General features: G+C 40.9%; 1 protein-coding gene across 3 annotated transcripts in view; it reads left to right on the forward strand.

The window, feature by feature from the left end:
• The window catches only part of TNFAIP8 (TNF alpha induced protein 8), a 57,200-nt gene extending 41,482 nt beyond the window's left edge, over positions 1–15,718 (forward strand). For all 3 annotated transcript variants that reach the window (XM_061624717.1, XM_061624707.1, XM_061624700.1), the window contains exon 2: positions 14,177–15,718. In XM_061624717.1, the coding sequence (XP_061480701.1) occupies positions 14,242–14,742 (501 nt within the window). In that variant the 5' untranslated portion in view covers positions 14,177–14,241 and the 3' untranslated portion in view covers positions 14,743–15,718. The remainder of the gene's footprint in view (positions 1–14,176) is intronic.
• The last annotated feature ends 11,909 nt before the right edge of the window (positions 15,719–27,627 follow it).

Raw genomic sequence — 27,627 nt, forward strand, 5'->3', positions numbered from 1 at the left:
TCTTTGCATAGAATATGTAAATACCTAAACTAAGGTGCTTAAGGAGCCTTTTAGTTTTAGGTGGAGCAAGTTGTTGCAAGTCTGCACATAGATGAAAAGGAGCTGTTCTGATTATGGTGTTTGAATGCTAGCTACATTACTAGTTGTAGGTTTCAAACTAATCACTGACGTGTCTCACAACAATATTCTCCCCAAAAACCCTCTGTGCACCCACTCTCTGAGTAGATTCACATCATTCAGAGTGGTGAGAAGAGTTATAGTCACTTATATCTTGTGAATGTTTCCCCCATGCAATGTTTGTCCACACCATAATTGCAGAAATGAATGGACATCATGGTTGTAAGAGAAAATTGGGCTCTATCTAAAACTGCTGCAAGGCAAAAGTAGCAAATTTTTCAGTGGAATATACAATTCAGTCAGAATAATGCAAATGGCAATAATATACTCCAACTAATGTATTGAAAATTGAGACTAAGCTATATAAGCCCACAAGTTCACTTAACTTTTCTTGTTGCAGCTTAAGATAGCTTAATATATACTGTAGCTTTGTGATGAAAATAAAATACATACATTTCTGGCTTACATTATTCTCCATCCAAGCAGTTTTTAGATGTTCTAATACCTTGTATGATGAGGGAGAATAGAGGTGTGTGTGCTACTTTCTCTCCTCCTTTTCCAAAAAAAGATTGTACCCTCCACAAGTTGGAGGAATAACTTCTGAAGTAGGGAAACTTTTCTACTCGTGTGGGGTCCTTGTGCAGTTTAGCACCCAGATCTGCTCTGCATTGCAGAAGTTTCCCTCCAGCTCGGGGAGAGTGATCACAATGGCGACAGGGAGCAGAGCTAGTGTACCTGTTGCCACTCTTCATGTGCTTCTAATCATGTGGGGTAGTTGGAACACCCAAATAGTGCCCTAGCACTGGTTGTCACATAGAGGAGGGCCAGGATCTCTTCTCGATTGTCCCAGAGTGCAGGACACGAAATAATGGGCTCAAGTTGCAGGAAGCCAGATTTCGACTGGACATCAGGAAAAACTTCCTCACTGTTAGAGCCATACAACAATGGAATCAATTACCTAGCGAGGTATTGGGCTCTCCAACACTGGAGGCATTCAAGAGGCAGCCAGCCATCTGTCGGGAATGCTTTGATTTGGATTCCTGCATTGAGCAGTGGGTTGGACTTGATGGCCTTATAGGCCCCTTCCAACTCTGCTATTCTATGCTTCTATGAAGAAGTAAAACATGGGTGCTGTATTGTCATCACTACCAATGTTCTGGCAGCCAGAATTTTTCAGTTACTTCAGATATGATAATGAATTATCTTATTTCTGTTATGATTGCTTGAACTTATACAAATGGGGCCTTTGACAAAATGTTGCAGTGTGAAGTGTTTAAGGTGCCAGATAGCCAGTTGTGTCCTCTTCCAGGACAGTCTATTCCATTCTCCTACTACTACTTTTATCTCTCCCCCAACAGTTGGTCACCATTCCACACTAGCTGAGCATGCCTAGTTGTCATCGGCCTGTTTTGGGTTTTCCTCGCTCTCTCCATTTAAGTTGGGGTTTTTTTTTAAGGTTGTGGTTGTTCAGACCTCGGGGTTTCCTGAAGCCAGCTAGTAACTTCCTCATGCGTGGATGGAACCCTTTTGCCTATGTAAAGATTCATGCTCTGATGATGAGTTCACTATTAATATATGGAGTGGCACTGTCAAGATAATATGTGAATTTGCCTGGTCATTCTTGTGCCCAGTTGCATCTTTACCCGTATCCAGTGGCAAATGTCCTGCACAGTTTCTTATGTTTTTCAAATGGAGCAATAAAAGAGAAGCTTGAGCATGTCTGCCAGAAAAGAAGTGTGGTTAGTTGTTTCCAAATTGTGTTTGGAAAATAAATTCTCCAATATTCTGAGTTTGCTTGTATAGCATTCTGTGTTGCAATCCATATGTATCCTGCAGCAACAGCTATATAAATACTTGAGAAACTGTAACTTGAATGCAAAGAGGGTAACTCTCATTTGGAAACTCTGTACTAGTGACTGTATAGCAGAGGCATGGGGAAACCTGTGACCCTCAAGATATTGTCCAACTCCCATTAGCCCCAGCCAGCATAGCCAGTGGTCAGGGAGTTGCAACACATCATCATCTGGAGGGCCACAAGTTCCCCATCCCTGGTAGAGAACAGCAGTTTACTAAAGCTTCTTAACAGCCACTTGCCTATGGTGAGGAGTAGCGATCTGTAAGCAGCCAGGAACCAAGCATTAGAATTCTATACATTCTACTATACACAGACTATATAACTATATACAGAATTGATTTTTTTTTCCTTTGGGGGGTCATCTGTGTGCTGCAAATGTCTAATACAGTAATACCTCAGTTAACAGACGATCCAGAAAAGAAGCTCCTTTTAACAAAGTCTTTTTTGGGTGCAGGGGGCACACACTCTGACATAGAATATGGCTCCTTGTCTACTGGACTGCGGCAGCTGCAGGCAGCTCTCATGCATGGCTGGAATGGCACTCCTTGCCAGATGGTGTGGGCACCTTCACAATAAATAGTGCTTTGGGTGGCCTGGAAGCACTGTTTACTGCAAGCGCATCTGCTCGAGTGTAAGGGAAGATGGCAGAGAGACAGAGAGAAAGACCAAGCACAGGGTGGTGGTGATGGTGGTGGCGGCTGCTGCCCCTTTCCTGCCTGCTCAAGTGTACAGAGAGAACTGAGCTCAAACTATTGGATTGCTATAGCAAGATACTACATGATAAAAAAGGCAAGGCAGGCATCCCTCAATGCATTTTTGAAGAAGCCTTCAAGTGGTCTGTATGCAAGCCTTACCTGACCTGGTTGTTTAATTTCAGACATGCGTATTGTTAGTTTTGAATAAAAGGTTTGCAGAAATATGTTGAACTGCTCTTCTTTTTTGTGGATTAGGAACCTATCCCTATTCTTTCCATGTTATTCCTACCTCTGGTACCAAAGTTTCTGTTAAAGAAGTAATGTCCAGGAATACATGTACTTCACTAACTGAGGTGTTGCTCTATTAGTATATGTGGGTGGACACAGGCCCGCCCTTAGCATGTGCAGGGCCCGGGGCAAAAGAATAGTTGGGGGCCCCCCACATTCTTTCTCTCTATATATATACGCAGATCACCAAGCTTCTCTATATATGCAGATCGCCAAGCGCAGGGCCCCCCAAAGTGCGGGGCTGGGGGCAACTGCCCCACTTCCCGGTGCCTAGGGGCAGCTCTGGGTGGATAGACATGTATAATAATTGTAGAGTAATACGTTTTGCAGAGTTTTTGTCGAGACTGCAGATCAGGTCTATCACTGAAGCTGATATCTCTGTGTTGTACTAGTAATCTTCTAACAACAGAATCCACCGTCTGATTGTGTGGTATAATTGTCTGCCAGGGTCTTTTTGTTCTGTTTTGCTTTTAGACATGATCAGAATAGAGACAGACACCTGGGTTTGCTTGCTTTTTGAAGGTTGGAGTGCAGAATCAGACCATTTGATAAAGTAATAATTTGAGTAGTGGCCCTACTTAGCCAGTCAAAATGGAAATGGACCGCCTTCAAGTCGATTCCAACTTATGGCGACCCTATGAATAGGGTTTTCATGGTAAGCGATATTCAGAGGTGGTTTACCATTGCCTTCCCCTGAGGCTGAGAGGCAGTGACTGGCCCAAGGTCACCCAGTAAGCTTCATAGCTATGTGGGGATTTGAACCCTGGTCTCCCAGGTTGTAGTCCAGCACTCTAACCACTATGCCACACTGGCTCTCCAGTGCTACCATTAAACATAGTTTTCTATTTTTTATGTAAAAAAATGGCAAAGGGGTTGGACCATGAAATTGTGGCATAAAATAAGCCATTCATAGTTTTAGTCAGGCCCCAGCCATAATACAAAGGCAACACTGAATGTGTATTTTGAATGTTATGTTCTTGGTGAGTCTAACTTTGATAACCTTTGGGCACTATGATTCTGAAAACACTATGAACAGAGGTTTACATAGCCTGCTGCCAGGCTTTAGTAGAGCAAAAGAAGCTGAAATTTTCATCATATGTGTCACTTCATGTCAAATTAGATTGTAAAAATGCCAAAGCGAATAGTGGAAGGAAAGTGATCACTGTGAAAGTAATTTTATTGCCAGATATGAGTTGTGCAAGGGCCAGTGTTCTGAACCCTAAATGATTTTTTTAATGTCATCTTACATAATGAAGTGAATGTAACAGTTGGGGTCCTTTTATATTTGGTTTCCAGGTGATTAGATCTAGTTTATAAATATGTCCAAAGTGTTCTTTTACATCCTTGGAAACAAGAAATGTTCTTAAAACTGAAGGTTTATTACAAAATAAGGCTATTGGGTATTAGAAACCACCACTACCCCCAAATGCCAGAATGTGAAATTAGACATGGTTTAAATAAATAAGGTCTTGAACTCAGATTTAAAATATTACCCAGTGCCTGCTCAGGATCATTCTGGCGGCGGAGGGTAATGTCCAGCTGAATCTTTCTTTCTCTTCTGGCTGTTAATGTCATTGTTTTCACCATTGTGTTTTCCCAATTCTCTTCTGATTTCTTCTGTGCTCCCCGTCACTTCCTAATATTATACAGCCGTAAGAGTGGCTGTATGCTATAGTCAGCATGGATTTTTCACATTCTGCAATGTTGTTGAAAATACCCCCCATGCCATTCTGATGCTTCCCATAAGCTCATTTCAAAACAAAACCATGCAAAACCTACAGTCCTGAACGCTTGCTTAACAACCCTCTAATTTTTTATAGTGATACACAAAACAGTCAAAGAGAAAAGAGTTCAAAGTGTAAAAAGAGAGAGAGAGAAAACGCCCCTTTTGGACTTTTTTCTGTCAGAGTTCTCATAATCTGTTGAAATTCACTAAAAATCAGTCATGTTCACAGAGTACCTGTAATGATTTTAATGACCTTCCCCCATACTCTGACCTTCATCTTCTGCAGTTTAAAAGTTAAAAAAAATGCCTGGCTGATTATAATTAAAGAAATTTAGCATTGAAATTTGTTATAACATCAGGCATGCCCAGTAAGAACCAACTGTCAGTGTTCTAAATGCCAGACTCACAGCTGCTGGGCTTGCCTAATTGGGGCCACACCCAGACCAGAACTTTATTTCACTTTAGACACTCATGGCTTCCCTCAAAGAATCCTGGGAAGTGTAGTTTGTGAAGGGTGCTGAAAGGAGGGTCCTATTCCCCTGACAGAGCTCCAGTGGCCAGACTGGTTTAACAGTCAGCCACTCTGATTGAAGCTCTGTGAGGGGAACAGGGCATCTCCTAGCAACTCTCAGCACCCTTCACTAACTACACTTCCCAGGATTCTTTGAGAGATGCCATGACTGTCTAAAGTGAAATAAAGATCTGGTGTGGATGTGGCCTGGGACAGCTTTGATATACATTTGGGTGGGAGGCTACATGTGCCTGCTGTAGAATAAAAAGGTGGGGGAAATGCTGAAAAAGAATGATACTGTTCACAATGTTTTCCTTTTAGAAAGGAAAGGGGCTTTCTCTCTGCCCACTGCCCACCCATATAATCTCCTCCCCTCCCCCTTCCTGCCCCTCTTCCCCCTTGCCCCCCTCCCCCAGGTCAGTTTCACCTATCCTAAGCATGATTGCACAGGAGTAAATCCTACTGAACTCAAAAAGCATGCAAATGATCAAACCTGCCGTCCCCTCCTCCTCCCTCCTATCCCCTTCCTCTTGCCCCCTTCCCTCCCCTTCCTTCACGCTTCCCCTCCCAATCCCCTTCCAATTCCCTCCCTCCTCCTCCTCTCCCCCTCCCTTCCCCCATGCTCAGTTTTACCTATCCTAACCATGAATGCACAGGAGTAAATCCCATTGAACTCAATAAGCATGCAATTGATCAAACCTGCTCTCCTCCCTTTTGCCCCTTTCCCCTGCCTTCCTTCAGCCCTCCCCTTCCAGTCTCCTCCTTCCACCCACCCTTTCCAATCTCCTCCTTTGGACATTAAACTTGTCAAGGATTATCAATACCTTGGCACAGTCATTAACCAAAATGGAGACAATAGTCAAGAAATCAGAAGAAGACTAGGACTGGGGAGATCAGCTATGAGAGAATGAGAAAAGGTCCTCAAATGCAAAGATGTATCACTGAACACTAAAGTCAGGATCATTCAAACCATAGTATTCCCAGTCTCTGTATTGATGCGAAAGTTGCACAATGAAAATAGTGGACAGGAGAAAAATCAACTCATTTGAAATGTGGTGTTGGAGAACAGCTTTGCAGATACCATGGACTGAGAAAAAGACAAATCATTGAGTGTTAGAACAAATTAAACTATAACTATCACTAGAAGCTAAAATGATGAAATAGAGGTTATACTTTGGACAAATAATAATGCTGGGAAAAACAGAAGGGAGTAGAAAAAGAGGAAGACCAAAAAAGAGATGGATTGATTCCATAAAGGAAGCCACAGACCTGAACTTACAAGTTCTGAACAGGGTGGTTCATGACAGATGCTGTTGAAGGTCACTGATTCATAGGGTCGCCATACATTGCAATTGAACAACAAGAAGCCATCATTGCACAGGAGTAAATCCCACTGAACTCAGTAAGCATGCAAATGATCAGACCTGCCTTTCCGCTCCTTCCCCTCTCCCTCCTCCTTTTTCCTCCCCTCCCCTCTTCTTTTTTCTTCCTCCCCTGCCCACTCCAGGCCTCCCTCCCCATAGTCAGTTTTACCTATCCCAAGCATGATTGCAGGGAAATAAATCCCACTGAACTCAATAAACATGTAAATGATCACACCTGCCTCCCCCTCCTGCCTGCTCCCATCCCCCTCCTCTCCTCCCCAATAAGCATGCAAATGATCAAATCATTCTCAGCAAACTTGCACAGGATCCCATTTCTTACCTCCTGGATTAAAAATGAGAGAAATTCATTAATAAGCAAAAGACTTGTGATTTAAGAATATACCTATAGCCAATAGTTATTTCTATCAAACTTTAAAAAGCAGGGAAATTAGTCAGGTATAGTGAATGCACCAGGGGAGCAGGATAGGGGAGCAGATATTGTACTGCCCGACAGATTTGTCAAAATGCAAACACAATTTGGGTTGGTCTTTCACAGTCCAATCTACTTGCTGTGTAGCTTGGAAGAATTTGGTAACGTGCCATATTTGTCAAAATGCAAACAGTTTGGGTTCAACATCAGCACAGCACATCTTGTTTCTGGTTTTTGGGCTGATTGCAGGTGTTGCCACCACTCACCCTATGCTCAGAGGCACGTGTTACCAAATTCTTCAAAGCTGCCCAATTTTCCTGCTTTTTAACTTTTGGTAGAAATATCTGTTGACTATAGGTATGTTCTTAAACCACAAGGTTTTTGCCTATTAGCGTATTCTGTTTGTGTCTCGCCTAATTGTCCTTTTTTATCTTTCCCCTTTCTTTCCCATATCTATCTTCTTTCCCCTCATTTTCATCTGTAATTTTCTTCCTCTCCCTTAACCTGTTTCTGTCCAAATGCACTCTCATGTTTTTCATATTTTTGCTCTTATCCCAGAATATTACTTGCTTCCTTGACTTTGTTCATGTCCCTATAACTGCTTGTTTATACAAAAACATAGTGCTTATTCATTTAAATGTTTTAAAACTGCTCAACTACCATTGATACTTAAAATCTAGTCCTCTTCGATAGAAAGTTGAAATGTTAGCACGGAGCTTTTGTTGAGGCATCACCTGCACCAACAAACCCACAAATACCTTAAGCCTGAAGCAACTGTCATCCTGTCCACCCACATTTATTGGATTTATCCTTTTGGCCAGGCAGTAACCTTACATGTGTCTGTCTTGCAGGCTTGTTGATGTGGGACATGCGTTAGCAACGCCCTGCACTAAAAATTCAGATTACTGGCCAATAGTGTGGGGCATGCAGGTTTGACAGCGAAGAACTAGTAATGGATGCTTTCAAGGAAGGATGTGTGTGTAAAAGTGCCTCCTTTATCAGATCTTATTTTAATGACTGGTTTGCACATGCATGTGCCTCACTTGCTTCTCAGTATTCCATTGAAAAGTATTCTGCTTGAGGAAGTAATATGAGGCAGTAATGAAAATTCTGCCTTGCTTATTCGCAAGTGCAGGTTATCACTTGATCTTCAGTCCAACAATCACATTGAGTTTGGTTTAATATTTATATTTTTTTTTCTGCAAAATCAGTTTTCAGCAAATAGAAACATACATTAAAAATGAAAATCAAATAATAGCAAAATAACAGGAAATGTGAATCGTCTCAATGCTTATGTAAGCTTCATAAGATGGAATTTGACTTTTCCATAGCATTTTCTTAAATTTCCCTCTGCTTTCTATTTCACTGTCATATTTGTCAGCCATTATACTAATCTTAGATGTCATTGCTTTACTCAGCAGTGAAATTGCCTTTTAGTGTTTTCTTCAAGGAAGTAAAACTGCTAGATTCAAAAGGCAAAAGTTTAAAGTTTGGTTTTTTTGTTTTAAAACTAACATATGGAGTAAGAATAGGGGGAAATTCATCAAAGTGCATTTCCCTCACCAGTAAGTAATTGTGAGAGAAACTTCAATAAGATAAGTCCTGCTGGACCAAACCAAAGGCCTGTCTAATCCAGTATCCTGTTTCCCACAATGGCCAACCAAATGCCTATGGGAAGCCCACAAAGCATGGTATGGGAAGCACAGTAGTACACTTCTGCTGTTGTTCCTCAGCAACCAATGAGCTGGCTTGCATGTAACACTAAACCAAACCATAGTTTAACCCCCCCCCAGAGAGGATATCACAGCTGCTGCACTCCTACCCCAGTCCTCCTCCTGCTTTGCTGCTGTGAGCTAAGCTATGATTTGGCTTAGCATGTTGCCAAACCTGGACTTGTGGTTTATCTCCTCCAGACAAACTGTTAGCTGTAAATCCAAGAACAAACCGTAGTTACAGATTGCATTTTTGTCTGGCGCAAGGCCAGCCATGAGCCCAGTTAGGATGACATGCTAAGCCAAACCATGCCTCAAGCTCACAGCAGTGTAGCAGCAGGAGGACCAGAGGAGGAACAGAACAGCCACAATCTCCTCTCCAGGAGCCTGAGCATTGATGCTAAGCCATGAATTTGTTTAATCCCTTAGAACACATCAGACTTTAGCCCTGGAGTATTTTTTTTAAAAAAAGCAAACACTGTACAGTAGTGAAGCAATAGTGAAGGCTGAAACAAATTAGAAAAACTGTTCATAGGATTAGGTTCTGGACAACATTAAAGTTTAAATATGTTGACATATTGGAGAATGGAAGTAGTAGTAATTGTAGATAAATATATATATCCTCAATTATTTTTTTTAAAATAGCAATAGTTTGTCTTTGTACTTGAGGTCTAAATAGGTTGCCTAGGTTAATTCAGTAAAGTGCAATGTCAGCTTTTAAGGATCTGATGATGGTGGTAAAACTAAACAAAACAATTTCAAGCACAGGAAATGTCATTTATGAGTGTGTGCGTGCACATGGGCATGTTAAAGGAAAATATATTGGGTTAATATGAGCAAATCAAGATTTTTGATTTTTGCAAACTTAAACAAGTGAGAGTACCATAGAATCACAGAATAGTAGAGTTGGAAGGGGCCTATAAGGCCATCAAGTTCAACTCCTTGCTCAGTGCAGGAATCCAATATACCTGACGTGTGGCTGTCCTGCTGCCTCTTGAATGCCTCCAGTGTTGGAGAGCCCACCATCTCCCTGGGTAATTGGTTCCATTGTTGTATTGCTCTAACAGTTAGGACGTTTTTCTTGAGGTTCAGTTGAAATCTGGCTTCCTGTAACTTAAGCCCATTATTCGAAGAGATCCTGGCTCTCCTCTGTGTGGCAACCTTTCAAGTACTTGAAGAGTGCTATTATATTTCCTCTCTGTCTTCTTTTCTCAAGGTTAAACATGCCCGATTCTTTCTGTCTCCCCACATTGGGCTTTGGTTCCAGTTAGCCATAATTGTGTTTTCATTTGTGGCCTATTGCCAAAATAAAACACAAACACCATTCATTGGGTTGAATCATGGGCCACTTTATTAAACGGAATCAATTAGAATAATGAACCTGCAGAGGGGAAATCAAGTGCGGGAGCATTCTGATGATCCAGGCAAAGCCTGCTTGCAGCCATAGGGCGACTAAACCTTGCCTGAGCCCGGGGCTGCCCTATGCCAGACCCCAGCTCAAGCCACACCCTGAAGATGTGTAGGGGGTCCAACCCGCATCACCGCCCCCCGGAGCCGTGAAACTCTGAGCGGATGAGGCACATTGGCCCCAAAGGCGGCCCGTGTTCTGCCCCCTGGGCCGTATAGCCCTGAGCTGCAGGCCCCCGGACCGCCAATCGCCCCCAAAGGTGCCTAAAGGTGTCACCTAGCTGCCCTTTCCCTTTAAACCTTTTCCCGCACTTCTTTGCCACAAAAGGGGGACAAGCCTCTGCTTAGTCTCCCTTTACCCCACACCCGATAAGAATCTCGTGCAGACCCCTCTGCAGGTCCATCTGGAAGATGCCATCGTTGCCCCACGAACTGCATGTCCACGCATGCCTACTACTGAGGGCCTTGCCCTCCATGTCTGACCACAGCAGACGACCCAAGGCTACCGAGGCCTCAACTGCATGTCCTCACATGCCTGCCACTGAGGGCCTTGCCCTCCATGTCTGACCACAGCAGATGACCCGAGGCTACCGAGGCCTCAACTGCATGTCCTCACATGCCTGCCACTGAGGGCCTTGCCCTCCATGTCTGACCACAGCAAACGAACAGATGCTATTGTGGCCTCAACTGCATGTCGTCACATGTCTTGCCCTTCAGTAACCAAGGTAATTCCCACCCAGGGGAATGACCACCACCTGCAGAACCTTCCGCCCTGAACCCTGCTGGAACAACATGGGTAGGAGACCATTCCAGTGCATACTCTGTCGACCCAGCCACCAAACTGTGGCCCACCATCTGAGGCCCAGCTGTGAACCAATGTGCGTTTGCGGCCCCAAGGCCAGCCTATGAGATCATGCCATGGCTGCAGAGTAGGCTGCGTGTCTGCTCCATCCCCATCCAGCAACCTGCCAAAACAGAAACAATCGTGAACAGTTGGGTCGCGGACCTTCAGACTCACCCCCAGGGTGAATGTATTCCATGCGCCCCCTACTTCCACCTCCTAATGGCGTGCACCTGCATATACCAAAACCAAATGGACCGTCCCAGGTAGGCAATTCCACTGCCTGGTAGGCAAACCCCATTCTGGAGGAGCATGTCCCTCAAACCCCCATGGGTCTGCTCCCAGGCACTGCGACACTAGACTGAAACTTTATAAGGGAAGATCCCTCCCCCTGAATATCAGGCAACCAGGCCTGTAGCTTCAGGCCAAAAACACTATGACGCCGTCATGGGGAAATGTCCAGTCCAGGGGGAGGGTAAAATAATGTGGACTAACTCTTGCACCCCTGGTCTGCCTGGAAGTCTGACCTGGCCCCCAAACACCCTCGCCCCCCCATCCGGAAGGCTCCGAATTAAGTGTGAGGGCCGCTACCTGCAACTGCTGAGCTTTGAAGCATGATGGTCTCAGGGCACCTCCCTGATCAACCATCCCTGGCGGGTCAGGTGAACATGGAGGATGAGGATAAGGGGTATGGGGGTGTGCATGGGCCAGCTGGCCAGCACCTGACATATCCCAAGACATCTGAATAGTCCTAAAGGCCCCCTGCCAGCCTACCTTGCGACACACTGACAGACAAGCTAGACTCCTACCATGTGATGAATTCCAGCACGTGATTCATAGGAATAGGCCACACTTTGCATAGCCCCTGCCAGCCCCTAACTCCCAGGAATCCCCTCCTGCCCTCTGATAGCTGGTGAGCATGCTGGGGCAGCAGATAGGCATATGGCCATCTCTGACTCCCTTCCCCCATCTCCCAGTATGCGGTATGGGACTAGCTGAGTCGGTCCTTCCTCTAACTGAAACACCATTGACGCGCCGCAGGAAAGGAAGGGGCCACCAGAGGTTGGCGCACAAGGCAGCCAAAAACTTTGAACTTGTGGTAAGGCTGTGAAATCCCTGTTATGGCACCATCACCCCCACCGTAGAAGGCCCCCAACACCTGAAGGGGAGGAAGCAAACACCTTCCCCAGCCCCTGAAAACTGCAGGATCTTGATCTGCAGCAGTTCAAGCTTTTCCAGGGGAGCCTGCAGCCCTGGGTCCAAAAGTCAGTCTTCATACCCTGGAAGGTGAACACTGGGGCAGGATCTTCCCTTTCCCCAGCTGTCAAAGGAACCCCCCAGCTCATAGCTACGCTATAAACTGTGCCATCAGGTGCTAATATGCACCCAAAGTCTGCCCTACCCGTAAACTGTAAATCATGAAAGTAGTGCCCCACTGCTTCTGAGCCCTCTCGTCTCCAAGAAGGGGCTGAAGTGCTCCATGCAAGAATACAGCAGCCCCTAGGTAATGCTCTGCTGCATAGTTGACTTAACAGGCAAAACTCAGCAGCTCAAAATCCACCGTGTGTAACGGCCGGCAATGCAGGCAGATTAGCTGCCACACTTGCCCATAAGGCATCACTGAGTGACCCCACTTGTATGACAGATGGTGAATCAGGTAGACTTTGCCCACTGCCCCTGTGGGCACTATACGGGGGGGGCGCTGAGAGAGCAGAGGTAGGGGATGATGGGAAGGGGCCAATAACCCTGCCCAACTGTATGTCTTAATCAATTGTCCCCTGGACCAGTGCGTCCATAGGATCCGGAAAACCGCATAATAAAGAAAAACCACATCATAAAATGAGTCCCCCCATAACTGGGCAGTCTGCAAGCAAGGTCCATAGCCCTCGAGCGTAGCTGGGAAGGGACACTTTTTCCGAGCAGCCTCTGCTGGGGGCTGCCCTGGCCCCACATATCCTTCTGGGTTGTTGTTGTGCCTTTAATAGCAGGTTCGTATTCAGCAGTTATTAGATGGCATGGAGTTAAGCAATGTCATCTTCTAATGTCTGCAGATCAAATGACCCTTAAAGGCACAGGACTAGAGGCCTGTAAAAAAGTGGGCACCTTATCTACAGACCAGTTTGTAAACTAGCTAAAGTGAAGATGCAAGCAAATGTGCAGCCTGCGTGTGATTAATTCCATTATGTTTAAATAATTTACTCAGAGAAATATGAATTGGACCAATTCTATGCATACTTACTTGTGAGAAAATCCCCGAGTGTCTCGTTACTTCTTCCCCTGGAAGGGTGCATGTGATTGCACACATACAGCAGAATCCTATGTGTGTTTACTCAGAATATCACAGATTAAATGGGTTTTAGGACAGAGGTTTATGGGACTTAACTGATGGAAAGGTTCATATATTTTTACCTGGGTTTGAAGAACGTATTTGGGGGGGGGAGAAGCTTAACAGTGAAAAAAGGGGGGATGAGTTCCCTTTGCATTTTGGAGTTGAGGTAGTTATGGAGGTGAGGTTGCAGCACTAACTGGGGTCCCTACAGGCTCCTGCCGCCTCCCTTCTGTCTCCAGCTGCCCCCCACCCTCCTCAAAAAGCCCCTGCTCTTGTAATTACATTGCATTGCTCCAATCCAAATGGCCGCTACGTTATGACAGAGCATCTTTCTAGGTTATTCTGCAAAAGAAGTGGCGGCCACAGGCAGCAGGAGGCTGAAATTTGAAGGAGGATTAAATTTAAAAGAGGAAATCATTAAGTGGGCCACCAAGATCCTCAGCAATTTTCAAGGGGTCCATGAGAAAAAAAGTTTGGGAACCACTGCTTTATAGATATTAAATAAGCAATATTGTGTACCATTCTGTGAAATAGTAATAGTACCAACATACAAGTTCTTAAATATATAAAATATCCCTTGTAAGTAGTATAAAGATTTTAATTAATTACACATCATCAAATGTTAATGGTTATATGATGCAATTAATCAGTATTTTAATACAGGAAACATCTGAAGTAGAAAACTTTAATTTATATTGGTAATTTAAAAGGTGGTTTTTAACTGTTTGTGGAAGTTTTAATTGTAGTGTTTTAGTTTGCTGCCCTGGGCTCCTTTGGAGGAGGAAGAGGATATAAATTTAATTTAAAAAACCATTTCCTCCCTCGTGGTGCTTTAAATTGTTTTTACATTAAATTGCATCAGATGGACTGAAGTTACTAACATTTACTTATTTTCTTCCAGTGGCAACGGATGTCTTCAATTCCAAAAGTTTGGCCATTCAGGCCCAGAAGAAAATTCTTGGCAAAATGGCATCCAAATCAATAGCAACTGCTTTGATAGATGATACCAGCAGTGATGTGTTGGATGAACTCTACAGAGTGACAAGGCAATACATACAAAACAAAAAGGAAGCGGAGAAGATAATTAAAAATCTCATTAAGACTGTAATCAAGTTAGCAATCCTCTACAGGAATAACCAGTTTAATCAGGAAGAGATAATCCTTATGGAGAAGTTCAAGAAAAAGGTTCACCAGCTGGCCAAAACTGTGGTGAGTTTCCATCAAGTGGATTATACCTTTGACAGAAGTTTTTTGTCAAAACTGTTGAATGAGTGCAGAGACCTGCTTCACCAAATCATTCAGCGTCACCTAACTGCAAAATCTCATGGACGTGTCGACCACGTGTTTGATCACTTCTCAGATTGTGAATTTTTGGCTGTCTTGTACAATCCATTTGGATCTTACAAGTCTCACTTGCAGAGACTCTGTGATGGCGTCAACAAAATGTTAGATGAAGGGAATATATAAGTAACATCATCAGTGTTAACTGGTTGTATATTCATAGTCTGAGGACTGCTAATGGTCTCTTTGATTCAGTGAAGGAGGGCTGGAAAAACTGTGGTAGGTAATGAGGAAGGTGAATACCAAACAAAAGCTAAATATTTAGAAATTGCTTCATCAGATTGACCCATTTATTTGGAATCGCCTATTGCTATTTGTTTCTTTTTGCAATACTTTGCTTTAAAATGTGGAATAATAAAACAAGTAAAGAGGACTGCTCGTGAAGTAGGGCTTTTGTAAAATAGACAGGAAAAAATGTATAGGAAGATAATCAAAATCAAAATGCATATTTCTAGAGGTAGAAGAGTATTTATAATCCTACAAAGGATCAATATTTTTATATATACAAAACATGACTATGGCACATAAATGACAACTGGAGTTAGATTTAACAGAACCTATTGTAATTCATCTAAATTCATATATGCTATAAATAAATGCTTAGGTCAAATGGTCTTAGTTATACTGGTATAACAGTTCTATTTCTTAGGGCTGGTTCTCATGTAAAACAATAAGAGACCACACAGTTGACTTTGAAACATGCAAGGCTGCCGCCAGGCTCATCTGGAAATACTCCATTGGCATAAACTGACATCTGTACATGGCAGTCTCCATTCCCATAATAATCGTAGTTGTTCATCAAGCTGTTGTCCTGTGGTTATTGCATCTGCATATACTTTCCATATACTGGCACTGTTTCAAATAGCATACTTCCATGGAAGCCCAGTACATCCCACCTCTAAACCTCATGGCATGCATTTGCAAGTCATTCGCACAATGGCTGCCTCATATGAACCTGCCTTTAATCATTTCATCTAAGATTTTGGTTTGTTAATGTATAGTACAATAATTTTGCATTCCTTACCAGGTGATTGGTATGGATTTTATTGATTTATTGTTACTTTTAATAGGCTACTCTAATAAAATGTGGCCAGGAAAACTGTGTATTTGTAGTGTGTGGTTAAACGAAGCACCCATACACATTTTGCTCTTCTGCTCTTAATAGCCTTACACAAAACAAAAACTACTTTAATCCAAAATTACTGTCATTACTGAGGGGCTAGCTTTTAAATGCTGACTGTCTAAATACCTGTCCCACAGTGCAGATGTTCAGTCTGCAAATGCCTCCTCTCACTTCTGTAGAACAATGTACTTCCAGATCAAGGCACTCAAGAAAATGAAACAGACAGCATGCTTGACTCAGCCCTGTATGTGAGTGCATATGAATCTATAGACTGGAGTAGCAAGATGCAGCAATCCTTGGGAAAAGACATGGGTAGTATTGTGAATCTGGAAACTCATGAGTACCTGAACCAAATTCTTAATGATATAGTGTACATTGTTTGTAGAACAGAAGTCTGTATAACCTAGAATAACAAATATGGTGAGAAGCATCTTGTAAGTACAGCAGTGTGTATAACATTTTTATAATAACCTTGAGGCAAAAATAGGACCATCCAGTGGAATTTGCTGAAAATGTAATGCTTTTACATTTTACACAACTGAAAATAACTGGTTACATCTTTCTGAATGCCTAATTGCCAGGTTTTTTAAAAAAAAGATTAAACAAAATATATTCATTGTAAATGTTGTGCATGATTTCCTGTGGTATAGCAAATCCAAAAATGGATATACACTACTAAACAAGTTTCATTTCTACTACAGGTGGCTCTGTCCCCAGGTTTTTGCAAGATGTGTTTTAGTGCTGCCAGAAAAAAACTGATTTCCACTACTCATTAGCACAGCTTGACTTAATTCTATTAGGATTTATTCAGCTGCCTTAACACTACTACATTTGGACTGAGATGGCAGAATTCAGAGTATGGAGAATCCCTAATAAAGTTTATACTAGAAATTCAGATGCTATCAAATCCTGGAGAAAATATGACTCTTTGCTTATGTAAATGGCACATAATACTATAAGGCTGCAATTATATACATACCTTAACTGGAAGTGGCCTACCGCACTCACTGGGACATATTTCTGAGTAGACATGCATTGTGAGTGTACTATAATTGCATTTTAGCTGCAAAAACCATATGGGAATATCATAAGTTGTGCAGAGTGGATATATACCAAGCATCATCTAGCAAAAAAATCTGCTGAATAAATTACTAAAGTCATTTTTACGTTTGTCTACCTATTTCCTTGTTGTTTTATTTGTGTACTTTGTTCAATACTCTAAGGCTATTGTTTCTCCTTCTTTTGTCTCAAGAGGGTGATGAACCAGTATCCTATAACAGTTTATGTTTCAAGTATTGTAATAATTACTTATAAGTACCGGGGGGGGGGGCGGCATGGCAGCAGCAGCACATACACACACAAAAAGATTAGATACCTAAAGGAGAGTGCTCTCCCCCCACCCCAGCAAAAAAATCACCACACTGGCTTTAATCATTACTCCTTAATAAAAGCAGCTCCTCCAGGAAGTATAAATTGGGCAGAGGACAATACCCAAAGAACTGCACACTTTAAGGCAGTAGGTACCTAAGTTCCAGCAGACATGTAAGAAATCTCACACACAAAATAGTGTCCAAATCAATCAAAAGTGCACAAAAGGGGAAACTGACAGTTGCTGCAGAGCTCTTAGAAGAAATAGCAAAACACCTCCACAAAGGTTTTGTAGATAAGTGGCAAAACAAACATTGGTGAATTAGAGCAGAAAGCTAAAAAAAATGGAAGGCACAGTGTTGTGAACCTACCCTTCACCAGGGATTATCCCTCACACTCCATGCTTGGTTCAGGAAATCCCCATGCAGCAGGATGCTTACCTCAGCCTGGGTCATATATGCTCTCTGCACAAGCTTCAGCCCTGCCACCTTTTGTCCCACCCAAAAGGTGACCACTGGTGTGCCCTGTTAGCAGAACAGAATGTAGGTACAGGAACTGAATAGGACCCTGACAAGGTAGCACACATGACCAGGCAGAGGAATTTAAAGGAACAAAATAACTTTATTGAAATACAAGATGTTAAATAGCATATTGATGTATAGTCCCTATCTTCCCTACCTGTCTACCCTCTAACTAATATGTAATCCACCCTTTTCCACCCAGCTCACTCCTGTAACACAATCTCCATCCGCTCCAAATCCCAACAACCAAAACTAAATGTCCAAACCAACTGTCTTATTCAAACCTCCCTTAGAACTCTCACTCATGCACCCCCTCCCACCTGGCAGTCTTACATCACTCATATCTCCCAGCATTCCATTAACTCCTTCCAACCCGTAACACATTTAATAACAGTTCCTAACAAGTGGTTTCATTACACACAGCTATGGTAGCATTGAATATTAGAATTAAAAACGAAAAAAATATGAAAACTCACCAGGATTAATAAGGGCCCATTAAAACTGGGTGATTGGGGAAATTGTGGGTGCCATAGGAAAGGGGGAGTGAAGAAGGGGAACATGACTGCAGGTATGGGCTGCTGAAGTACCTGATATGGCAATATCTGCATTGAATATAGAGAAGGCTCATCACTGTTTAGCCCCAAAACCAAAGGAAAACTCATTCTGCTGGGACATGAGTGTAACTTTTTGTGGAGGGGAAATCAGTGAAAGACAAATGGATAAAAGCAATCGTGGCTAATGGTGAAATTAAATTTGAAAGGAAACCAGTTCCAATGCTTCAAAATCTGAGTGCTGAAACAGATACCGCAAGGCTCTTAGTTCAGCCACAGAAAGGCTCCAAGGCAGCCATTAAAATACAGTATCACTCTGTGTCTTCTTTCTGTCTAGTCGTTTGCATTGACAGAATAGCTCACTTTGCTAATACAAAAAATGCCGCACAAATCCAGATGCTGCTGAATATCAGTGTTTCTTGAAATGAAGGTGGGCTAGAGGAGGAAGAGTAAACACTGGAAAATGGGAGACAGCACCATCTAAGAGGAAGCGACTTCGGCAAGAATATGGTTGTTTCAGGATCAGCACATCTGGTTCAGTCTATCTGAAAAACTACTGTTAAAAATTGCAGGGACTGATATTTAGTGACCAGAGATAACATTGCTTTGCAATTCTCACCAGGATATTACATAGATGGGCATCTGAATAATCATGTAACACTGGGTGTTAGTTGCAGAATAAGGGGGAGGCAAGGGAAGAAAAAGAGGAAAAATGATGGAAAAAATGGAAGTGAGAGGAAAACAACAATGAAACAGAATTTGGAATAATGCTGAGGGATTGGAAGGAAAAGGGGAAGCACATACAGACACTTGATAGGCACAAATTTTAAAATGACATATCCCTTGTTGCCAAGTACTGTTGACTGGAATAAGCTCAAAAGTGAGGGAAAGCCACTGTCATTTTCTGTTAGTCTCAGCAAAAATGGATTTTTTTCCAAGCATCTTCTGTTTGCTTTTTTCCATTAGTATAGCTTTGGTGCTCCCTCACAAGATCTGAATAGGAGCCAGGTATTGATCAATGTATTGTTCATCTTTTGCCATAGGAAAATGTTTCTTGTCATTCAAGTACGAAGGTAGGTTGATTGTTACTGCCCCCCCAAATTACCACTTTTATACTTTGATCTTAGGTCTTCTGAATTCCATTTTTAAAACTAAGAATGACTGCTGAACTCATTAGAATAAAAGGTAAATAAATGTTTAGCAGCTGGGTTTCCCTTTGTTTCACAACTACTTCTATAAGTTATGTATTAAAAGATGAGAATTTCCTACTGGTCAAACTCAATGTATCCAACAAACAGAAATTCTCTCTTGGACTGCTGTACCTGAGAAGCTGCCAACATTAATCTGCATTTGCCCTATTATTTGGTAGTGAACAATGTTCAGTCTGAATATGCAAGCTGCATTTCTAGATAGCAACTACAAACACAGCTCAGGGAATTAACCTCATTGTCTCTCCTCTCTAGGTGTATCTGTTCTATTATACTTGAGCAATTCTACAGATTAATTCACTCAAGGACCAAATGATCTACTTTTGTTCACCTATGGCTGTAACTTCCCACCAGGAGGTTATATTCAACTAAATCCTACTTAGATTAGACCCACTGAAATTAATGAACCTACCTTACTCATGTCTATTAAAATTCGATGCTAGTCTTATTCAGAGATGACCCACTAAATACCACCCATTCTGTCTAATTGAGGATGCAATACTATATGCATTTACCTGGAAGTAAGTCCTAGTGAACTTGATGGGGCTTACTTCTGAGCACACATATATAGTAGATTGCTGAGGGTGGTATTCAAGTAATGTATCCGCTCAGTGCAAGGATGACCACTAGTACAGTCCCCCCCATGTGTGCCTTCCAGATGGTTGGGGAACCCCTAGAACAGATTTAGGGGGCACACAGAAGGAGAAGAGGGTGGAAAGTCCCACCGTGCTAGCTTTAATCCTTGTGCTGACAGGACACTGACTTAGCACTACATTAGATACAACCCTAAGAGTTCTCTATAATTCAGACTGCTATATCACTAATAGTAAGTAGCAAGCCACCTACTTGCCTTAACAATTTTTTGTTACATTGTTTGGGGCCAGCCTAACTAGTGAAACCAGTACTTTTGCAATATGAGATATTGGTGCCTCAGGCACAGCTAGTTCAATAACTAAACATTCTGCACTATAAAGGCAGAGTTTGGTTCTTGCAACTAAATAAGAGACTGCAGTTCTCTTATGAAAGAAGAGTTAAGTGCTTCTCAAAATGTTTATCCTCACCATTTTTTCCTCAAACTTCCCACTGTGTATTGCACAATATGGAGTTGCTTGCCATCAAATCCAGGAAGCAGCTTTCAGCTACTGTTGCTGACAGATGACCAACTGCTTGTATCTGGAAAGGGGTTGATTTTGCTGCTGTTGAAGCAAATAGGCAAAGGAAAGAACAGGCTTTCTGGTTAATCAATAAGGACACTACTGAATTAGCGACACAACACACCTGCTACAGGCATTAATAGTAGGGCAGGCATTTCAGAAAATACACTGTCAAGAGTCTGGAGAATTACACAACCACAAGAGTGACTGTATACTATAGCCAGCATGGATTTTTTGCATTCCACAATATTAAATTGAAAATACCCCCATGCCATTCTGATGCTTCCCATGAGCTCATTCAAAACAAAACCTTACAAATCTTATACTCCTGAACTCAGAAATCCTTGCTTAACAACCCTCTATATTTTCATGATGATACACAGAACAGTTGGAGAGAATCAAGAGTTCAAAGTGTAAAAAGAAGAAAACCGGACCTCTTTGGACTTTTTTCTGTCAGTGTTCTCATAATTTGTTGAAATTAATGAAAAATCAGCCATATTCACAGAGTACCTATAATCCTATTACTGACTTTGCCCCATACTCTGACCTTCATCTTCTGCAGTTTAAAAGTTAAAAAAATGCCTGGCTGATTTTTAATTAATTTAAGAAATTGAACTCAATGATAAGATTAGGCATGTTCATTAAGCACCAACTGTCAGTGTTCTAAACACCAGATTCACAGCTGCTTGGCTAAGGTAATCAGGTGGCCACACCCATACCAGACATTTTTTTCACTTTAGACAGTCATGGCTTCCCCCCAAAAAAATCCTAGGAAGTGTAGTTTGTGAAGGTTGCTGAAAGGAGACTCCTATTCCCCTGACAGAGCTCCAGTGGCCAGAGTGGTTTAACAGCCGCTCTGACTGATGCTCTGTCAGGGGAACAGGGCACCTTCTAGCAACTCTCAGCACCTTTCACTAACTTCCCAGGATTCTTTGAGAGAAGCCATAACTGTCTAAAGTGAAATGAAGGTCTGGTGTGGATGTGTCCAGGGACTGTGTTGGTTTAAATTTGGGTGGGAGGCTACATGTGCCTGCTGTAGAATAAAAAGGTGGGGGAAATGCTGAAAAAGAATGATACTGTTCACAATGTTTTCCTTTTAGAAAGGAAATGGGGCTTCCCTTCTACCCAGTACCCACCCACCCAACCTCCTCCCCTCCTGCTTCCTACCTCCTCCTGTCCCTCCCTCTTCCCCCCTTCCCCAGGTCACTTTCACCTATCTTAAACTTGTTTGCACAGTCCCATTAAAAAGCATGCAAATGATCAAACCTGCCATTCCCTCCTCCTCCCTCCTATCCCCTCCCCTTCGTTGCTTAACAACCCTCTATATTTTCATGATGATACACAGAACAGTCAGAGAGAATCAAGAGTTCAAAGTGTAGGACTTCCCAGGAGGATCCTTACGCCTGTGCAGCCTCTAAGACGAGCTCCGTCTTGGATGAAACTTATCCAGTTTTAAATTCAGTCAGAAGGGACTTTTCTGACTGGAGATGATTTCTTCCGGATAAGGAAGAAGTGTGAGATCTGCCACATAGTTTTGTTTTGATTGTTGGAGTCTGGAATTCGTCAGAATTGTCTGTCTTCCAGCAGTTCAAACAGAGCGAGGATTTTTATGCTAGCTCAGCTGGATAAGTGACCCGTTTTTTTTTTAACGGACTAGCAGGCAAATATTCTCCTGTCTACATTTATCATTTTCTTATCTATACAGCTAAAGAGATTTGTCAAAGTAACAGCAATTAGGTTAACCTAGATGAGGTAAGACTTTCCTTCTTTATTTACGGAACTAAGGGGGAAGAAAATATAAATAGCTTATCTTTTTTTTATTGCAAAAAGCTGACATGGAAAATTGCGTTTTAAAGTTTACAACGGATGAGAGATTTCTGATTGGGAGAGATAAGAAATCTTTTTGATTTATAAGGCTTTTGTGTAATATATGTAAGGGACTATTTTTTCTGATCTACTTTTTTTTTGACGAATCTGCTCATTCTCTCTGCTACTAGTTGTTTGGACGCTGTGAACTAAAAGCTGTTTTTGCACTTCTGGGCTTTTAAGAGATAAGGACTGTCTAGCGTGTGACGTTAGTTGGTTGGAAAGATTAACTCCTTTGTAACTGGATAAAGAAATAAACTGCTCTTTGCTTGGGACATTGAAAATTGAAGGAGTTTTGTTCTTTTGGTTTTAAGAATGACAATTAAGAAGATCATGGATATACAAGAAGGGACTTTATTTCTAGACATGCTTCAGAAAATAATGAATGGGATCAACTCAATAAAACAAGAACTGAGAAATAATAGACAAGCATGGAGAACTGAATTTCATGAAATGAGACAGGAGCTGAAAGAAACTCAGGATTCTATGAGAAAGGAGAATAAAGATAGATCTGGAAAACAAAAAAAGGATGAAAGAGAAATTAAAGGCAAGGTTCAATCTATGGAGATTGGCTTAAATATGGACATGAAAAAAGATTTGGATTTCCTGGTTGTGACGGATCCTGGAGATAAATATTACAGTTTGGAATACAGCGCTGTCTCTGAAGGAATTGAAGAGACTGGAGATAAAGATATTATCGGTTCAAAAAAATTCCTGGACTGGAAGGATTTGATGGAACTTGAAATGGAGAAAGTTAACAGAATTAATCCCTGTTTTGTGACAATGGAAAAACCTTCAAGAGATGTACTAGTGTATCATGTGGAAAAGAGGAGCAGAGATGCAGCTTTGAAACAATACTTCAGTGTTACATTTGGATTTGATGGTGAGAAAATATCTATGATGGAGGAAATTCCTATTAGACTTTTATTATATGACTATGACAGCAAGATTTTTGGGTGCGTAGAGATGAAAGATGGAAGACGGACCCAATATGGATAATGACAGAAGAGCGATTTGAAATTACTGGACTCAGTAGATTTGATGAGTTGAATTAATTGACATGTTTATTTAGAAAAAAAAATTGATTGACATATATCTCAAGGATTGGAAACTTCTCTTTGACTTTTTGTGGAAGATTAAAATGATATGATGTTAATGAGATTTGAAACCAACTAAGATAACTGTTGGAGGAAGGTGATTTTATAATCTATTAAGAGATAGGTCTATTATACATTACAGATTTATAGTTGAATTATAGTGTTTTGAAATTACTGGATTTAGTAGATTTGATGAGTTGGATTAATTGGCATGTTTATTTAGAAAAAAATTGATTGACATATATCTCAAGGATTGGAAACTTCTCTTTGACTTTTTGTGGAATATTAAAATGATATGATGTTAATGAGATTTGAAACCAACTAAGATAACCGCTGGAGGAAGGTGATTTTATAATCTATTAAGAGATAGGTTTGTTATATATTATAGATTTATAGCTGAACTATGACAAATCGGAAGTCAATATTATTTTTTTATATATATGTATATATTTTTTTGTATTGTATTAGTTATTGATTTGTGTTGTTTTCTTTTTGTATCATTTTGGTTTTGAAAATTAGAATAAAAATTAATTGAAAAAAAAAAGAGTTCAAAGTGTAAAAAGAAGAAAACCAGACCTCTTTGGACTTTTTTCTGTCAGTGTTCTCATAATTTGTTGAAATTAATGAAAAATCAGCCATGTTCACAGACTACCTGTAATCCTAATACTGACCTTGCCCCATACTCTGACCTTCATCGTCTGCAGTTTAAAAGTAAAAAAAAAAAATGCCTGGCTGATTTTTAATTAATTTAAGAAATTTTGGCTGGGACCCTATGATAAGCCCGGGCATGCTCAGTAAGAACCAACTATCAGTGTTCTAAAAGCCAGACTCACAGCTGCTGGGCTTGCCTAATCAGGGGGCAACACCCACACCAGATTTGATTTCACGTGAGACAGTCATGGCTTCTCTCAGAGAATCCTGGGAAGTGTAGTTTGTGAAGGGTGTTGAGAGGAGACTCCTGTTCCACTGAGAGAGCTTCAGTGGCCAGACTGGTTTAACAGTCAGCCACTCTGATTGAAGTCTGCGAGGAAAACAGGGCGTCTCCTAGGAACTCTCAGCACCCTTCACTAACTACACTTCCCAGGATTCTTTGGGAGAAGCCATGACTGTCCAAAGTGAAATAAAGGCCTGGTATGGATGTAGCCAGGGGCAGCTTTGGTTTAAATTTGGGTGGGAGGCTACATGTGCCTGTTGTAGAATAAAAATGTGGGGGAAAGGCTGAAAAACAGTGATACTGTTCACAATGTTTTCCTTTTAAAATGGAAAAGGGCTTCCCCTCTGCCCAGTGCCCACCCACGCAATCTCCTCCACTCCCCTCAGTGTTGGACTACGACCTGGGAGACCAGGATTCAAACATGATTGTACAGAAATAAATCCCCGTTTAGACTTCCGGGAAGTGGTGCTGGCTGGTGGTTGTCTCTGAGGGAGCTCTGCCTCAGAGGAAGCTTTTTTCAGGTTAAAAGCCAGCCAAGAGGAATCTTGGACTGGCTTAAATGTTCTCCAAGGTATAGGAGAACCGATCAGATCTTCCACAAGACTTCGTTGAGCTGTCGGCGGCTGGAATTGATCAGGAAATTCCTGAGATAAGAAGGCAAGCCGATCGGCTGAAGACGGAGTCAGGAATTCCACGCAAGCTGAACTGGAATAAAGCGAAGCGTTTTTTCTTCTCTCAAAAAAACGTTCTTAACCAGCGAGCCCACTTCTGCCTAAACCTTATCATTCGGCTTAAATTACTGCAATAAAAGGGATTTGTTTATGAATCAGCAATTGAGAAACCTGGGTGAGTCATACTTTTTCTCTTTTAAATATAATTAAGGAAGAAAGAAAATATAAACAACTTATATACTTTTTTTACGACAAAAAGCTGGCTTGAATTTGGACTTTTAAAGTTTAAAAACGGATGAGAGGTAATTATTATATTTTGGACTATTTTTCTCTTTGAACTATTTCTTGTTGGATGAATCCGCTGCTCGTATATGCTATTAATTGTTTAGTCTTGGCAACCAGAATTGTTTTGCATCCTTGGAAGCAGATAAGGACTGTGTTGTGCTGGCTGGATTTCAATAATAGGCCTGGAATATTAACTCTTCTTTTTGGTGGAGGGAAAAAAAGAAAAGAAATAGACTGCCCTTAGGTTTTGAAACAGTGATTAATATTAGAAATTAAAGGCCTCTTTTTGAAAATGACAACTAAAAAAACAACCAAGGCCCAGGGGCGAAGAGGTTCTATTGATACACAGGAAGAGGATATACCCCCAGAAATGTTTCAAAAAATAATGGAAGGGATTAATGCTATAAAACAGGAAATGAAACAGGAAATGAAAACTGAATTGACAGATATAAAAGACTATATTAAAACACAAGTGGATGAGATTAAAGGGACAATTGGGCAAATAAAGGAAGATGCAAAAAATACTAAAGAAAAGGTACAAACCTTGGAGAATAGAACAGATATACTAAATCTGGAACTAGAAAAAAATTTGGACTATTTAGCTGTGACTGAAATGAGAAATAAAGAGCATTGTTTGAGATTCCGTGCAATCCCTGAGGAAACAGGTGAAGACATTAGAGATAAAATTGTTAATGCTTTAGTAAAATTTCTGGACTTGAATGAAGATAGGATGGAATTTGAAATAGACAAAGTTTATAGAATTAACTCCAGATATGCAACAATGAAAAAAATTCCAAGAGATGTGCTTGTTCATTTCGTAAAGAAGACGACCAGAGATATGGTTTTACAGCAACACTTTAAATATACCTTTAAAATTGATGGTAAGGAAATACTGGTGATGAAGGAAATTCCTATTAGACTTTTACGTAAGAGAAAAGAATATGCTTTCCTTACAGAAAAACTTAAGCAATGCAAAATTCAATTTAGGTGGGACGTTCCAGAAGGAGTGATTTTTACATTCAGACAACAGAAATACAGACTGAATACTGTTCAAAAAGCAAGGGACTTCTTGAGAAAAGCTTCAAAAGATATGGAAGAAGATAAACTCAAAGATATGGATATAGTTCCTGGGAAACAAAGTCAACAAGGATATGCAGAGGAGGGGAAGGAAGATGATGGATCAAAAGGAGCATCAGGCAAATTTTAAAATACACGCTTAATGATGGATTACAAATACCTAACTTGGAATATAAATGGAGCCAACACGGCGCAGAAGAGAAAGAAAGTGTTTCATTATTTGAAAAAATTAAAATTGGATATAATTTGTCTACAAGAAACTCATATTCAGAAGAAAGATTCCAAATATTTGATTTGTAAAAATTTGGGTGAAGAATTTATTTCAGCTGGACCAAAAAAAAAAAATGGAGTTGTTCTCTATATTAACCCACAATTGCTTCCTAAATTGGTATTATTGGACGATAGTGGTAGATTTGTGGGGGTTGAAATTACTTTACAAGGTACAAACATTTTGATAGTGGGTATTTATGCCCCCAATGAAGATAAAACAAGGTTTTATACAGGACTTATGGAAAAATTGTCAGAGTTTTCATATGAGCATTGGTGTGTCATGGGTGACTGGAATGGGGTAATCTCACCAAAAATTGATAGGCTTTCTGAAAAAAATATCAAAGAGACACAAGGTAAATTACCGAAGATTTGTTTTGAACTCATGGAACATTTAGAATTGGTGGATACCTGGAGATATATAAATGATAATGCAAAGGAATTTACTTATTTTTCAGAAAGACATAAAACATTTTCGAGGATTGATATGATTTGGATGTCAAAAATTTTAGCGAAGGATATTTTTAAAATGGATATATTACCAAAAACTTTTTCGGACCACAATCCTGTGATATTAACTTTAAAAAAAAAAATCTTGGATTTAGATGGAGACTAAATGAATCTTTATTACAGAATGATAAAGTAGTACAAGAATGTAAGAAGAAATTAAAGGAGTTCTTTGAATATAATTTATATAAAGGAACAAGTGAAAATATTGTTTGGGATACTAGTAAGGCATTTATGAGGGGATACTTTATTAAATGTAATTCTGAATTAAAAAAAAAGAAACAACAGAAAATGCAATTAATTTTGGAAGAAATAAAACAAAAAGAGGAAGAATTGAAAAAGAATCCAGCTAAAGTTTCTATTGTAAATCAAATTAAAATGT

The sequence above is a fragment of the Rhineura floridana genome, chromosome 1, assembly GCF_030035675.1.
Source record: "Rhineura floridana isolate rRhiFlo1 chromosome 1, rRhiFlo1.hap2, whole genome shotgun sequence".
In the NCBI taxonomy this organism is placed as follows: Eukaryota; Metazoa; Chordata; class Lepidosauria; order Squamata; family Rhineuridae; genus Rhineura; species Rhineura floridana.